The sequence below is a fragment of the Pezoporus flaviventris genome, unplaced genomic scaffold (genome assembly GCF_033815535.1).
Source record: "Pezoporus flaviventris isolate CSIRO_AGI_PZ_B2104156 unplaced genomic scaffold, CSIRO_AGI_Pfla_v1 ptg000001l, whole genome shotgun sequence".
NCBI classification, from domain to species: Eukaryota; Metazoa; Chordata; class Aves; order Psittaciformes; family Psittacidae; genus Pezoporus; species Pezoporus flaviventris.
In genome coordinates this window covers 12,043,425-12,059,949 of record NW_026892549.1, presented here as the reverse complement: position 1 = coordinate 12,059,949, position 16,525 = coordinate 12,043,425, and the positions used below count along the sequence as shown (strand labels likewise).

The window sequence follows — 16,525 nt, the reverse complement described above, 5'->3', positions numbered from 1 at the left end:
CACTCCATAGTGCACTTGTGACCGTGCATAATACTCCCCAGCATTATTAAAGTTTGTGTGAAATGCCCTTTGGATCTTACTTTGCTCATGTAAAAGTCAGTCCAGCAACATTGCCATCCTGTTTACTCAGAGTAGCAAATTAAAGTGCCAAATAATAGCGCTCTGCTCCTTACATGCACCTTCTCACTTATCTGGGACTCTTGGTGAGAGGGAACACTTGTAAATGCTACAGTTTCACAGCAGTCTGTGTTCTGTGACAGGCTTACTGATTTTATTTTTAATAGAGGCTTGATTTTAAAAATATGTTGATTCTGATTAATGATATAATGAAAAATTAAGCAGCAATTTACTATGAGGACAGAACTGAGATGTAGGAGCTAGGGCAGAATATCTACTCATGTCTAGATGGATTTAGTGCATGATAAAATGTGAAATGCCTAGAACTCTTGGGCTCCACTGTTCAAAGGTGCATGTATGCAGAATAACCTGGGATATTATCAATCCTAAACAGTGGCATTTTTTCCATTTCTGAATTATCTTTCAAAAACAGCTGTGCTGAGTTTTTTCTAACTTATGCTACTGACTTTCAGGACATCTCATTTCCACAAGGTTGAGGCAGCGATAAGGTGTACAGCAGTTAGAATGACTGAAGCCCAACTAGAACTAGAACCTGGCTATTGCTGTAAAGGAAAAAGAATGTTTCTACAAATACATTAACGATAAAAGGAGAGCTAAGGGCTATCCCCATCCTTCATTGGATGCAGGGGAAACACAGTGACAAAGGATGAGGAAAAGGTTGAGGTACTTAATAACTTGGGCCAAGCCCAAAAGATGATGGTGAATGGAGTTAAATCCTATTGGTGGCCAATCACAAGTGCTGTTCCCCAGGGCTCTGTATTGAGGACAGTTGTTTAGTACCTTTATCAGTGATCTGGATGAGGGGATCGAGTGTACCCTCAGTACGTTCAGAGACGACACCAATTTGGATGGGAGTGTTGGTCTGCTGGAGAGTAGGAGGTCTCGACAGAAGGATCTGGACAGGCTGTATCAATGAGGCAAGACCAACTGTATGAGGTTCAGCAAGGCTAAGTGCTGGGTCCTGCACTTGGGCCACAACAGCCCCATGCAATGCTACAGGCTTAGGGAAGAGTGTCTGCGAACCTGCCTGGTGGAAAAGGAACTGGGGTATGTTGGTTGACAGACAGCTGGATATGAGCTAGCAGTGTGCCCAGATGCCCAAGAAGGCCAATAGCATCCTAGCTGGTATCAGAAATAGCGTGGCCAGCAGGACTAGGCCAGTGATTGTTCCCCTCCACTCGGCACTAGTGAGGCTGCCCCTTGAATACTACGTTCAGTTTTAGGCCCCTCACTACAAGAAAGACACTGAGGTGCTGGAGCATGTCCGGAGAAGGGCAACAAAGCTGGTGAAGGATCTAGAGCACAAGTCTTATAAGGAGCAACTGAGGGAACTAGGGTTGTTAGTCTAGAGAATAGGAAGCTCAGGGGAGACCTTATCATTCTCTACAGCTACCTGAAAGGAGGTTATAGTGAGGTGGAGGTCAGTTTCTTTTCCCAAGTAACAAGAGATAAGGCAAGAAGAAACAGCTGCAAGGGGAGGTTTAGACTAGATATTAGGAAAAATTCCGAAGGGGCACTACAAGATTGCTAGAGAGACACTCCCCATTAGAGCTCTTTTATTAGGAATTGTAGTGATGGGACAAGGGGTAACGGGTTCAAACTTCAACAGGGAAAGTTTAGACTGGATGTAAGGAAGAAGTTCTTTATTGTGAGGGTGGTGAGGCACTGGAATAGGTTGCCCAAGGAAGCTGAGAATGCTCCATCCCTCGCAGTATGAAGGCCAGGTTGGATGGACTCTTGGGTGACATGGTTTAGTGTGTGATGTTCCTGCCGTGGCAGGGGGATTGGAACTAGATGATCGTAAGGTCCTTTCCAACCCTAAGTATTCTATGATTCTATGAAGGGCCTGTCAAGCACTGGAACAGCTGCCCAGGGAAGTGGGTGAGTCACCATCCATGGAATTATTTGAAAGACGAGTAGATGTGGCTTTTAGGCGCATGGTTTAGTGGTGGACTTGGCAGTTCTAGGTTAACATTTAGACTTGATGATCTTGAAGGTCTTTTCTAACCCAAATAATTCAATGGCTCTATGATTCTTCTTTTTATTGATTTCATTAGGTATAGATAACAGTGATTAAAATTTCAGTATTAACTTCAGCAGGAGCTTTCTGTACAAGAAAATTGGCTGAGATTGGTTAATTGAAAACTTGTGATGATCAGGGCCTGCGGTGTAGCACATAGTATCAGTTGCTGTTATTTAAGTATAGGAGAGAGCTTCCTACTTTCTAGTGTCTTTCCTTGGTCACTGGATCTAAATTGGTCTTAGACTGGTGCAAGTGCTGCTCTTTACACCAAGTTGTTCAGAGCTACTGCAGAGATCACTTCTTTCTGAGACATGTGGAAGTGTTGGTTGTGTAGCTGCTGCTTTGGGTTCACAAAGCAGGGAGAAAGGTTACTGGTGTGGAGGGCTTTCTGTAATTTCATTGTAAATAAAACATCAATTAAAACCTTCAGAGTCATACCCTGATCTATTTTAGTGTCAAACTCTAATCAGTGTAAAATTGCAACAGACATTAATTTGGCAACGATGGTGTCAGTCCTGAGTCTTCATGGTTCAGATGTTAGAAAGTTTGTTTTAGAGCCTTAATAAAAAGATTTTCATTCTATACTGTGGCTTCTCAATCAATAATGTTGCAAAATATAAATATTTGCTTTAAGTTTATGGGAAACTCATCAGGATTGCTGTCTGGAGTATGTAGTATTGCTTTGGTACTAAAGTATATTTTAACAAAGGAAATTTTTCTTAATTCATATGTTACATGATGCTATACAACAAGTTCACATGAACTTTATGTTACTTAATGTAGATGACCTTTAATGGAATCATTTTTGAATGAGAAGGTATGTATGAGGAAGTCAGGTATTTCAGCCATCCACAAGAGACTGTTTTAAGAGAGACATTGAGCAACGATGATGATATACTGTGAGCATTAAATAGAGCTGGAAAATGTGTATAAAACAGTAACAGACACACTTCTTCCACTTAGAAGCCCTTGTTTTCCAGTGGCTAGATGAGCTAAATGGAATCATATACAGGAGTATGCGTGTATTACAACACAAGACTGTATGCCTTCAGTTACTGATTAATGATGTTTCCAGAGGACTCTGAGACTCAGTAGTCTTTAGTTGGAGGTTGTTGTATTCAAAAAATTCTTAAAACTATTACTTCTGACATAACTTCTTAAAAAGCATTCAGTGAATGTTTGAATTTACTAACTTCAGGTATGTTTGCACATGTGTACGTATTTTAACAAACAAAGAAGCCAAAAGTCTAAAGCATTATTAAATAATGAATGTTGTGAGAATTGAATAGCAGTATGTTTAAGCATGTTTAAAATTATCAGCAGAATGTGAAATAAGGCTGAGTATTTAACCATGTGAATTAACACGATCATTGAAATACTTGATGGCCAAAGTAAGTTATGTTTAAGAAGCAGTAGAAGATCTTGCTTCATCACAGAGAAAACTTATGCAACACATCTTCTAAAATATATAACATTACCTTTTCAGGCATCAAGTCTCTCTAACTTAATTTGGTTGATCTCACAGCAAAGCACAGTGAGCACTTGTACATTATGGGGTCCAGACCTTCCAGTTGCCTTCGGTTTTAAAAAATAACCAATGCAAGGGCTGTATGAGTGTGCCACATTGGTCCTGTCATTTTTCCTCCACAGCTGCTTGCTACTTTTCACATCCAAAGGCAATAACAGCACATGTACAACAGCTTAGAACAGCAACATATAGGAGGTTACATTTGTGTGCCTGATGATTATGAAATTTTACCCCCTTTTTTCCTTCATTTGGTGAACATGGCATTTCCTATTCCCTAGTGTGTGACTTTGCTCTTTGTTGAATTAAGATAACAAGAGCTTGCTCTATTTATTGCTGTAGATAGCTGAGTAGTGCAAAAGTCTTGAAGGTGACATGCTGTATTCTTTGCCTGAAGAAAGTGATTTACTGAGCAAGGATGAACAGCCTGCTGTGTTCTGCCAGCTCTGTGTAGCTGTCACTGCTGGAGGGAAATTAGGGGTTAGAAAAGATGTGGGAGAGAGAGGCGATAGCAGCTTCTACAGGGAGGAGTCACTGCCCAATCTTCCTTCCCAATGCCATCTTGTCTGCAGAAGGTTGAAGAGAGAGAGCTCTTCCCCAGCTCTCCATCTTGGCCTCTTCCCATTGCTGCCTACCCTCTGCAGGTGGTAGTTAATTGTTCCCCTTCCCTGTTGTATGATTCAGAGTGCTGCAGGTTGAAGTGGTAGTTGCAGACCTTTGCAAGGAGGGGACAGCCTGTAGGGTCCACATGTGCCCTGAGGTTGGCAGGGACCTTTGGAGACTGTCTAGCTGATGAACCCTGTGTGGAAAGCAGGGTCACCTTAACCAAATTTCTCAGCACCATTTCCAGTCAGGTTTTGATTATCTCCATGGATGAAGGTTCTACAACCTCTCTGGCTAAGCTGTTCCAATGCTCACCCTCGTAGTGAAAAAGTGTTTTCTTGTGCTCACATGGAAATCCTGTAAATATTTTTTTTCATAGGAGGGCAATAGGATTCATACTTCTGGAATGTGAATAATAAAGGATAAGTCTTAGTGTAGGGACAGCCCAGGAGAGGAGATCTGCCTCATCAAGAGCAGACTCCTCTAACATATTTAGATTTCCAGAGCTCCCATTGAGAGGCTTCCTTCCTAACATCCTTTACCTCCCCAAAACATTACTGAACTTTTTTCACACCAGATCCTGTTCTGCTCCTGCCACCAAGATACACTTTTTCTCTCCAAGCATTCTTCAGGCACTGAAATGCAATTTACTTATAAGGCAGAGAAATCATGAGCTAACTCTGCAAATGCATTTTATAAGACTAGGTCTAGACTACTAAGAAGACCACATGATCTGCTCCTGTTGACTACAGGGTCCTTTTTGTAGTTTATCTGCCAGTCTTGAAGGCCATTCACAAATTTTACTATTCATTAATTTCTGAATTATTAATGAACACATGCAGTATTGTCAGGCTTTATATCTCATTACACATACTCAATTCAATCATGATTCTCTGTAACTCAGTGAACCTGCTTCAGTATGCATTTAATACTGTGCAAATCCCTGTGCTTCATCCCTGGTGGTGTTTGAGGCCATGTTGGACAAAGCCTTGGGTGGCATAGTTTAGTGTGAGGTGTCCCTGCCCATGGCAGGGGCGTTGGAACTGGATGATCTTAAGGTCCTTTCCAACTCTAACTATTCTATGATTCTATAAAATACCTAAAACTGTAAACTTGTTTATATAAACTTAAGCAAAGATGTATTCTTCTCATATGAAGGATATCTGTTATTTTAAATATATATCTTGTATCCAGGTTAATAATCAGATAAATTATTCTCTTCTCTTTAGTCATGAAGTCACTTACCCAGTTTAAATTTTCCCATGTGAACTTCTTTTTAGATTATGTTTATGCTTGTGTATGGCAGCCAAGGTATAACTAAAACAATAAAAGGTCAAAATAATGAGGCATTTCCACTGGTGAAGCAAATATTTTACTACATGCCTACTACCTGCTGATCTCATCTTTTAAAGTGTTTTGTGATGCTATGGTTGAAAAACACCACATAAAACAAATTGTTTTGAACCTCGTCCAAATATTGTAGGTCAAGATTTAGGCAGGAAGAAATTTCAGTAGTACATCCTTGGAAAATAATTTTATCCAGGAACATATTAGATATTAGAGATACCATTAGGTAAAGTTTTGAAGATGAATATACTCACATCTGAAAAGGGAATACTGACTGGGATATGGATTTGGAAGATTTGATTTGGTTAAACTGGAAAAGGGGAGATTTAGATTAGATATAAGGAAGAAGTTCTTCACTGTGAGGCTGTGGAGGTACTGTCACAGGTTGCCTGGAGAAGCTGTGGCTGCCCCATTCATGGAAATATTCAAGGCCAGGTTGGACAGGGCTTTGAGCAGCCTGATCTAGTGGAAGGTATCCTTGCCTATTGCAGGGGGATTGGAACTAGATGAGCTTTAAGATTCCTTCCAACCCAACCCATTTATGGTTCTATAATCATAGAATCATAGAATAGTTAGGGTTGGAAAGGATTTTTATTTAAAATAATTAGCTGTTCAGCAACTGATTGCCAACATATAGAGAGTTATGTGTAGAAAGATCAGAGAATTGAGGTGCGTCAGATAGAATTTATGAAGTACAATCCGTATGCCATCATGCTCAGAAATGCTTATCCTGAGTAGACACCTACCTTAGTTCAAGCAAAGCGCTGCATCACTTGGTGTTATGGACCAAGATTTCCCAATGTGGCAGTACTGATGGGAATGAGCTCTGATACAGTATAGCTAAGACAAATTTCATTATAAATCATAACTAATGTGACAAAAGCTGTTGCTCAGCTTCTATGTGACAGTGCTGTCCATTTAGCACTTGCTTAGGAGATGGGAGTCTGCATAACTCAGGTGTACCTTCAGCCTCAGGGGTATTCACATCTCATGCATTTCCCTGTAGGATGCACAAGTCACTACATCTTATGCAATATAGGTTGTTCTCATGTTGAATTAATACTGTGAGGAAAAAGGGAGTTTTGTGAGCTCAGAGAACGCACATTTGAGTATGACTCTGTTGTCTGGTGGTTATAGTATTTGCAAAGGCTGTCAGTGTGTTTTATCCATTAGCTATTTTGGGAAAATTCAGGAACAGCTGCCTAACGGATCTCTGAGGCTAGACAGCTGGAGGCTGGCTTGCAGACCCTAACCATAAATGTCTCAGTCTTTACCATATCTGAATTTTAGACAGTTTTTCTGAATGGATGATTTATTTTAGGAACTAGTAAATACCATTTTTTTTCATGTATTTTTCCAAGCCTCTTTACCATGAGTTGGGAAGCAGCTGTGACTTGGATAATTCTTGGACACAAGCTTGACCTGGGCCAGCCAGGGGGAAACTCAAAACGGACGGAGGACATGTTCATCTAAGCACTTGTCTAAGGGCAAACAGGAATCTTTTTTGCTAGCCTAAGGTGTTCCCTTTCTTTCCCCCCAGTTTGAGTATAATGGAGCACATTAGGCACATATTGCAAATTTTCCAAAATCTGACTCCTGCTTCTCTGCTGAACTTTGACTGAGGTCACACATCACAGGACTGTAAGGTTATGAATCTGATTTCCGATTTCCATATCTCTTTTTCAGTAGTATATCTACCATAACAGAGTTATGGACTGAGATGTATGACAAAGTTCATTACATTTTTGTCCTTTTTTTTTTTAATAGTACAGTACTCAAAACTAATAAAATAACCAAAAAATGTAAGATAAAAACATGCTGTATTATTTCAGCACAGCAACTGAATTCTATCAATCAAGCTACCTTTTTCTCCTGGGGAAGCCAACTGTATATTGCATATATAACATCAACAATAATAAACAAAAAAAAAACTTCAGGTAGATTACATTAAAGAACCTAATCTGTAAAAGAATCGTACTTCAAAACTCGGAAAATGAAGTAGAAAAGAAAAATAAGGCTTACAGCGTATGTGTGATAAGAATAGTCTAGACATCAGTGTATGAATATTGACTCACAAAAACTGAATGAATAACACAGTGATAAGATCAAGTAAATTCATGAAACACAAAGCTGCCACAAAGAATGTGAATATTTAAGAGAAAAAAGAATATGAGTGGAGTACAATCAGGAGACTACTTCAGTAACAAGCTCCCCTAAATTTTCCTTTGTGTGTGTTCCAGAGACAAGTTTAAAAGGATTAATCTTAGTTCCATAATGAACAATGATGTTTTAGCATAAGATATGGTGTTGCTTGAGGAATATAGTATTAGAAGGAACCTCGTGGGTCACAAACATAGCTTCTGTTTTTTCAGGGGCCTTTCCATACGCTGTCTTTCATGAATCTATCATGATCCATGTCGAAAGCATTTATTTATTTTCTGGCCCTGCTGTTCCAGTTTAAAGAGGAGTTCAAGAACCTGATTACGGTAATCGCTAAGAACCTTCTCATATTGAGCCAGAATTTATTAATGGGCAATTTATACCCATTTGTACTTCTGCCAATAGCCCTTTAGTTTAAATTGTCTCTTTCCCTGCTGTTGATCCTCTGATACATTCATAGACAGCAGTCATAAATCCTCTCCCTTTTTGTCTCCTAGCACTAATCAACACAAAACCTTTCAGTCTCCCCTCAGATTGTAGCTCTCTGTTCTCCTGCTAATCTCTGAGGCCGTTCTCCTGCTAATCTCCAAGGCCATTCTCTGATCCTACTAAAATCTGAGTTTATCCTCCAGGTATCCACTGGGATAGGTGCAGCCAGAAACAGCTGCCTCTTGGAAGAAGAAGACTCATGAGCATCCTGGGCCTTGATATTAACAGTTTCTCTGTGGAAAAGACTTATCCTAGTACTCCCAGTGATCCATTTACCTTTTTCCCAGGCAATATTGCACCGGTAGCCAATAGTCATTCTCTGATGACCTGTTTGACAAGCTTAAGAACGTGATATGAGCCCCATGTCAGGTTAGTAGGAACTGACAGAAAGGATAGTCAGATCAATTGGTTAATCTTTCATTAAAAAGCCATTCAAGAGAAGATAGTTCTTTATGTCATTCATCTTGGATGAACTATCATAAGCGGTGTATTTCCTTGAATACAGGAGGAGTAAATGAAGCCAAGATTTTATTAGGATGAAGTGCTGCAGGAGAAGAAACTTACAGCTCCTCTGAGTCATGGTCAAAGGTATATAATTTTTGGGAAATGAGATCAGCAGCGTCTTTGCCGGATTGACTACTCTTCTTTGGGACTAGATACCTGGGAGTTAGAGGAATATGAAAGTCAGGAAGCATAAGATCGACGTGGATGTCTTTGAGAAAGGAGGGGTACTTTTGTGGTTGGACCTGAATCACATTAGAGAGGCCCATTCATGGGAATGTAGGGAAGAAAAAAAACACCTTAATATCTCCTGTGGAAAAAGAATACAGTGAACAAAATGATCTAAAACCGAGGCGGATGAATTAAATTATGCCCTAGGCTTGGAGAAAATAGATCATCCTAAAGCTACTCAGAACTACTTCTGCTAGGCTGTATCTGTGCAAATCTCATGGCTTGCTGTGCAGCTCCAAGTCTTGAACTGTTGGTCTTCTTGTGAGCTGTAAAGCTCTCTCCTGTTGCTTTCCAAAAGTGCAGCTTCTTATTTTAAATCTTGCAGCAGAAATACCATGCTTTGACAAATTTGGAGGTTTCTGTAGCTGTGATAAAATGGAAAGCTCAGTGATGCTTGTTCTCCACTGTATACGTAAGCCATTTCATGTTGAGAAAAGGAAACCAAATCAGGTGCAGAATTAAGAAGGACAAGAAATGAGTTTCCCTGCTTATATCTGCGTAATTCCTACCTGTAGCATTAAAAATCATGAAGTTCTGCTTCATGATTTTTCTTTGCCTCCTCACCTCTTCCTAAAACCTGTTACAAATCTGACCAAACCATGAATGTATATGCTGTGTTCCATGTCCTTCAATATTTCAGATATTCCCAGAGGGTAGCAAACTCTGTCTTTCTCTGCAAGTTTTCAGGATCAGTTACTTAAAATAAAGAAGACAAAATAGCTAGTATAAACTGAAACTCAAACTATTTATTTTTACATTTTTCTATGTATTAAGGGCATCTGACAATGCCCTGAATAACATGTCTTAACTTTGGTCAGTCCTGAAGTGATCAGGAAGTTGTACTAAATGATCACTATAGGTCCAGATTCCATTCTATTCCATTCAATGCCATTCAATTTGCTTACCCTTGATGTCATTGTATTTTGTGCTTTTCACCTTGTGGAATCACCTAGCAGGTTTAGCAGATCAGTAAAAGAGCCAAAATCTGGAGCACAAAGGTGTCTCTCACGCAGGCAATAAGAAAGCTCTTCACTGGAGCTGTGAATAGTGGCAAATTACGGTTTTAATAATCTCATGGATAATTTAGGGGGGAAGGTGGGAATGTTAGTTTGAAGTCAGAAGCATAGTGGTCCACAATGCTTCGTAAGTGGATTTGTGGGAAAGTCTGGTTTCTTTGAAAACTTCCCTTGGCTGCTCTTATCCTCCAGGTAAAAGTAGTTGTAGTGTGAAATTTGAGGTAAGTGAGAGTTTGCTTCTTTTCCTAGCTGGTTAAAAGGGGAGAAAATACTTTAGTTTTCTCACTGGGCCAGTTTTAACGGTCTGAAACCATTATTGACAATGGATCTTGAAGCATGTATTTCGAGAAACAAATTTTAAATTAATTCATTAATTGATCAATAGGATCAGACAGTATTCACAGTAAAGTGAATGGACAGACTTATGTAAGGGAAAGAAATGTAAGTAGAATACCTCTTCAAATGAAGCCCTTTCTAAAAATATAGGAGAATGGATGAGGGCATCAATGAAGTTGTGAGAGACAGTGTGAAGAATAAAAAAGTTCAGAAAGAATGAAGGTTTAGATGTGTGACAAGAAATGTTTTTTGGCAGAATTGGTGTATTCACAGCACTTCAGTTATATTTACTGTAAGGAAAATGCAACTGTTTTGTTGTTAAAAACCATCCTGCAAAGATTTAAAATCAATGTAATGCATCAGTTTTTGTGAAAAAATATGAGCAGATTGACTGGTTTTCCTATATTCCTATATCCTCTAATTTTCCTATAATGGCTATCACTTGCTTATTTGTTGTTGCTGTTCTCCAGCAGCCTTCATTGGCTGTGTACAGGTCCCGCTATTCTGCTTTAGGCTGCTGGCTGTCTGCATCCATTATGGAAAGAGTGCAAAGAAGCCAAGTCTGTTTGTGAGTCAGATAGTTATCATCCAGTAAAAGCTCCTGTCCGTATAGCATCAGACAAATATTTAAGAAAGACAATTATAGGTTGTGAAGGGTGACTGATCCATGTTTGCTTAGAAAATTAAATGTAGATGTTGATTTTATACAGATAGAAATATTAAATAAACAGATATCACCTTATCAGCTTTGGTTACAGCTCCCCACCTCAGCATGCAGTCCCATGTGAGGTTACCTTTAGGTAACCTGGTGTGCATTCTGCTTGGGACTTGTTCTTGGAAAGGTAAAACAAATTTGAGGACCGGACTAGGGACAAGAAGCAAATAAAGCTAGATATGGTCAAAAAACATATCTTCCTATTCACCATGCCACAAAAGGCAGAGAAATAACTCAGAAAACACTTGGAATTGGGCAGATTTAGGCAGTGGATGGTGTTTCAGCCTCTAGTCAGTCTGTAGATTACAGAATTCCCTGAAATAATAGCATGAAACCTCTCTTTTTTAGAATAGTTGCATTATAGTAATTAATAGCTTTGAGTGCCAGCCACATCCAGGCTCTCTTTCTCCCAGAATTTCAGCTTTATTTTGACACTGGCAGGCTTCCAGAATTGAAGCCCCACAGCTTAAATGTTGATGCTGACTCTTCTTCATATTCATTTGCATTCTACTCCCAAGTAGAACTCAATGAATAATTATCAGGTGAATTAAAACTGCCCACATATTAAAACACAGATTTGTCTTTTTCATTATGACATACCCAGTTATACTCCTGTAACAGAAACTTTCTTGTACATTCACAGGTTATTTTCTGCATGAAGGATTGAAAAATATCTTGAGATGAACTCCTTACGCTATATTCCTCAATCCTTTTATTGTTTTCCTTGAGGAAAAAAAAATTTTTTTTTTTTAATGTATCTGTAAAATTATTGATACACGTCATACAGCTTGGCCCTGAGAAGAGTTTGAGATTTGGGGGGGTGGTGTGTTTATGCTTGGTGGGTTTCATGACTGAAAACATGACTGTATATTTCTACAATATTTCATCTGGTTTTTAGTGTCATGCTGATGGTACATATTTAAGCAATAGGTTCTAGGAGGGACTTCAGTAGCAATGACATATATAATGGCCACTGTTTATCCAGCTTTACGTGTCTGGTATTAAAATATTAAGACAGAATGTATTCCCATTGATTGCTGTGAAGGTTATATGTGTATCAGTAAATCAAAACAAGCTTTAAAAAGATAGAAAATCAATTGATATGAGGAATAGGAGAAACATAGATGTTGAAACCTTTCTCATAACCTTGGCTGGTTTTTATAGGTATAATCACACTGTTTTATCTTTGCTGGGGTTTTTGCTTGGTTGCTTTATTGTTTTTTTTTCAAAATCATTGCTTTAACTGAAAATGACTGATTGGCAAAAAATGGATGTCTAAGCAGAGTAACAGTAGACCTCAATAATAAACCTCTGAGCAACTTTTGATAGCAATAAAATACTGATTTCTATTTATTAACTGCTGAAATGCAATTTTCAAAGCAAGCTTTTTGTAATGTATGTGTCATTTTTCCAAAAACAGCTAATACAAATGGTGGTGGTGCTTCCTTCCCAAGGCATGCACTTACATATAACACAAATTTTGTAAAATTTACAATTTAGCATTAATAAAAATGTTTAGTAACCTTTTGCTGTAACTGATATTATTTACAGAATTGCTACCCAAATGCCAACAGATGAATTGCCAATACAAATGTGCCATCACCAGGAGTGGCACCAGGTGTTACTGTGCCGATGGATATGAAACAAGCAGTGATGGAAGAAGCTGCACAGGTAAACAAGAAATGCACTGTGACATTAACAGCCAGGTATCCTGTCAAGCACAGTGAGCTGGCTCTGGGCTCTGTCAAAGGGCAGGCTGTCCAGCACAGCACACCTGTCTTCAAAGGTGTTTGACAGGAATGACCAGGGGTGCCTCTCCAGAATGAGAGTGAGCCCCACTCCTGACTCTTTGGTGCTCCTGTGCCCCAGCAGCAGGTATTCTTAAGTTACTGGAAGGAAAGCATCCTCAGCCAGGCCGGAGGAGGTGGGGAGCATTTCCCCCTGCTCAGGCAAGCTTACAGCTCATTCACATGAGCTGCTTTCCAGACCAGGCTACCAGGAGATGCTGTAAAACTTGTAGTGTTTCACCTCATGCCCATAAAGTCACACCTAGATTAGAATCTGATAAATGAACACTCTGAGATCATACAATTTATTTGGGAATGTTACTTTGTGTAATTAATTGCAAACTGAAATTGGTGTTCTTTTCCATTTTTTAAATATATGACTTCTTAATTCTGTATCCAGGTATTTGTTTCTTGTTTTATTTTTTTCTCTTTTTATAATCATATTAGAGTTCTGTTGCCTTATGTATGTGCTCACTACCAATCACTCCTTTCTCTAAGTTATGGTGCTAAGCCAGATTCTTCATAAATGTAATTTATTATAAGTTCTTTTGGCCATGGGTGTCATGTTTTGTGATTAAAAATATATCTGAGGAAATAATTTCAACAGCAGTTTTTTTAAATGTCAGTTTAAGCCCTCAACCACTGTTAAATAGCATATCTTGATTTTATGGTATGCCCATGTACCCTAGTTGAGAAAATTGTTCTTTATATTTATTAGAGAAATATATAGGTTTTGATGTAGTGGATGATGGTTTAATGTAGAAGCTGTGACAGTTCATTTAAGGAAATATAAGACATTGCCAGCATTAATAGGTTGAGAAAGATAAAATTCCCATTCTTGAAATGTTGCTTCATTCATCAGTCCTGATAACCAGTGGTCTCTAATACTAACAAGAACCCTAACATGATGTAGATACTGGATACTAATTGAAAAAAATGAAGGTTTATCTTTGAAAATTAATGCCTATTAAACTGGAAAACTCTTAGCCTTCTCTTTGGTTACTGGAGTGATTTCAACAGCCAACATCTGTGATAAAGTCACGGCCTGAGAAGGGGAAAACATAGAGCATCATACCGTAGTGACTTAATGACTTAAACTTTTATCTTAGGATTCTGATATATTGTTGAATTATTTTTTTTTCAATCATAAATGACATCTCATTAATGTCCCTTCAGATGTGAATGAATGTAACACATATGGAAGCTGTAGCCAGATGTGTGCAAACACAGATGGATCATACTCTTGCAGCTGTGTGGAGGGTTATGTGCTTCAGCCTGATAATAAATCCTGCAAGGCCAAAAATAGTAAGTTTTAACACCTTTTTACATTAATTAAAATATTTTGTGGTTTTGTCCTGTCTAGAGGATACATATGGAAAGATAGACAAACATGTGAGAGGTGGACTTTCCTTCACTCTACTACAAAGAGCCACACAATAACCTTTGGAAAACTTTTCATATATTACAACAGTACTCCAAGGGAAATGTTAGAAGTTATTATATGATTATTATTAATTAAAGTGAAAGACTCAATTCAGCCAAGATTAGAAGAGTTCCCAGTTTCCCTGTTCATAAATAAATGAAAGCTTTTTTTCCTCACACAAACAAAATAGGCTGTTTATGCTGGGAAGACAACAGAGATAGTGAAAAGACAGAGGAAATGATTGGGAGGTAATTGTACTCTTAGGATAAAAAAGACAGGAGATTGCTTTGTCCTTCGATATCCCAAGAGGTGAATTTCATGATTTACATATTCATACTAGGCTTTTTATTTCTTACTGCATATTTTCATTAGTAATAGTGAATTAGGTATTTGAGGAAATCAGTGAATTATGTTTAAGGAAGTGATATTGTACACAATATCTTGTTATTCAGCATACTAAATTTACAATACTTTTATATTAAAAAGCCCCCAAAATCCTTAAAAATTAGTCAACATCCACAACGATTCAACACTCAAGTGTAAACCTGTGTTTGCTATATATTTTTAAAGTTTTCCTTTTTGTAGATATTTTGCCATCAGAAAATAGGAAGGTCTCCTGGGTTTTTTTGAGGCTTCCTCACATAAAGAGCATTGCCAAATAAATTGTTCTGACTTGAGCAACAGTATAAGATACAGATTTTTTACTTCTTGTACCAATTTTTATATTGATCTACACAATAGCTGAGATTTTTTTTTTCGTTAAATCCACAGAGAAGCATTGTGAGATAAGAAAGTCCACACAAAGTAAAAATATTTTAATATTCTTCCTCCTCCACTACATGAAAATCAGTAATGCAATTCTAGATCAGGAAATCCTCATGGTACCAGTACTAGTCTTGAGATAAGCCTTTGAGTTTCCCTTCTTAGATCCAGCAGTATGTGTAACAACTAAGTGTTGCAGTGAGCCGTCAGTGGCTGGATGGTCTTCATGAAATGAATCAGATTAACAAAGAAGAATGACTCTTCTGTATTTCCTAATACTTCATCATGTATTTCTTAATACTTCATCATGTTTATTTTACAGTAGTTTTCACCTTTTCTTGCAATTTCAGATAAGAGTCACTCCTCGTTAATCAGAGAAATCACTGCAGGACAGTACAAATCAAGATGATGGTGCTGCAAAGAAATGAATGTTGATCATTGCTTTTTTTTGTGTGCGTGTGTGTAAACATAACTTTTCCTTGAATTACTGCTGGATTAAATTATCAATATGGTGAATATTTGGATCCAATACTTCCTAGAGCACAGAGATCAAAAAGACTCCTGGTACAGTAATTCAGGTCCTTCTATCACAGCACTCTGAAAGAGCTGCAGTGAGCAGCTTGTGTTGCTTTGCTGGTCCTGACTTACAGAATTGTTGAATAGTTTGGGTTAGAAGGCACCTTAAGATCATCTACTTCCAACGCCCTTCAGCAGCTTTAGCACAGCCTCAGAGCCCATGCCTGCATAACCGTCTTTCTGCACGTGGTATGGAACAATTAGCAAAGAACTTCAGAGAAGATACTTTTTTCATACCCTTCAGGCAGGCAAATGCTTGGCTGGGAAGGTGGTAAGGTCTTTCCCTCATTAAATTTTGCATTTTCTTCCTCAGCACATTTAAATAACTTTGGAGCTGAAAACTTTAGCTGCACGGTACCTTTGTGAAGCATGCTAAAACAATTGTCAAAACAGCTGGGGGCACACTATGTTTTTTTCCCAGACTTTTTAACCACACATTCTTTTATGAATAAAGAAACAGTTAATTACTTCTTCTGGGGTGAAAACTGAACAAAATAAAGCTCTGCTGAACAGAGTTTTAGAACCTCTTTGTTTACCAAGTTTGTATGCCTAGTTTGCAAGGCCTGCATTTGATGAAAACAATGTTTAAGGAAACAAAAAGACACAACTAGAAATTTTTTGCTGAGAAAAATTTCACTGAGAAATCTTCTTTCTTCCAGAAGTTCCTGGTATGTTTTATATCTGTATAGCCTATTTAGAGAGAAATTCCATGTGGTAAGAAACATTTGTCATGTAGATAAAGCTGGATAAACTGATAATGGCTTAAGCAAAAGGCTCTTTCTGATATTTAGAAAATATTCCATCACTTTGAAACTTATTTTACAACAGAGTTTTCTAAAATCTCATGGAACTAAGTTTTGATTCTTTAAAGATAAATCAGCCCAAATGTTTGG

General features: G+C 38.2%; 1 protein-coding gene across 1 annotated transcript in view; it reads left to right on the top strand.

The window, feature by feature from the left end:
* The window catches only part of LRP1B (LDL receptor related protein 1B), a 794,792-nt gene that overhangs the window by 395,456 nt on the left and 382,811 nt on the right, over positions 1 to 16,525 (top strand). Inside the window, exons 3-4 of the mRNA XM_061444942.1 lie at positions 12,636 to 12,755; positions 14,048 to 14,176. Coding sequence (XP_061300926.1) covers positions 12,636 to 12,755; positions 14,048 to 14,176 — 249 coding nt within the window. The remainder of the gene's footprint in view (positions 1 to 12,635; positions 12,756 to 14,047; positions 14,177 to 16,525) is intronic.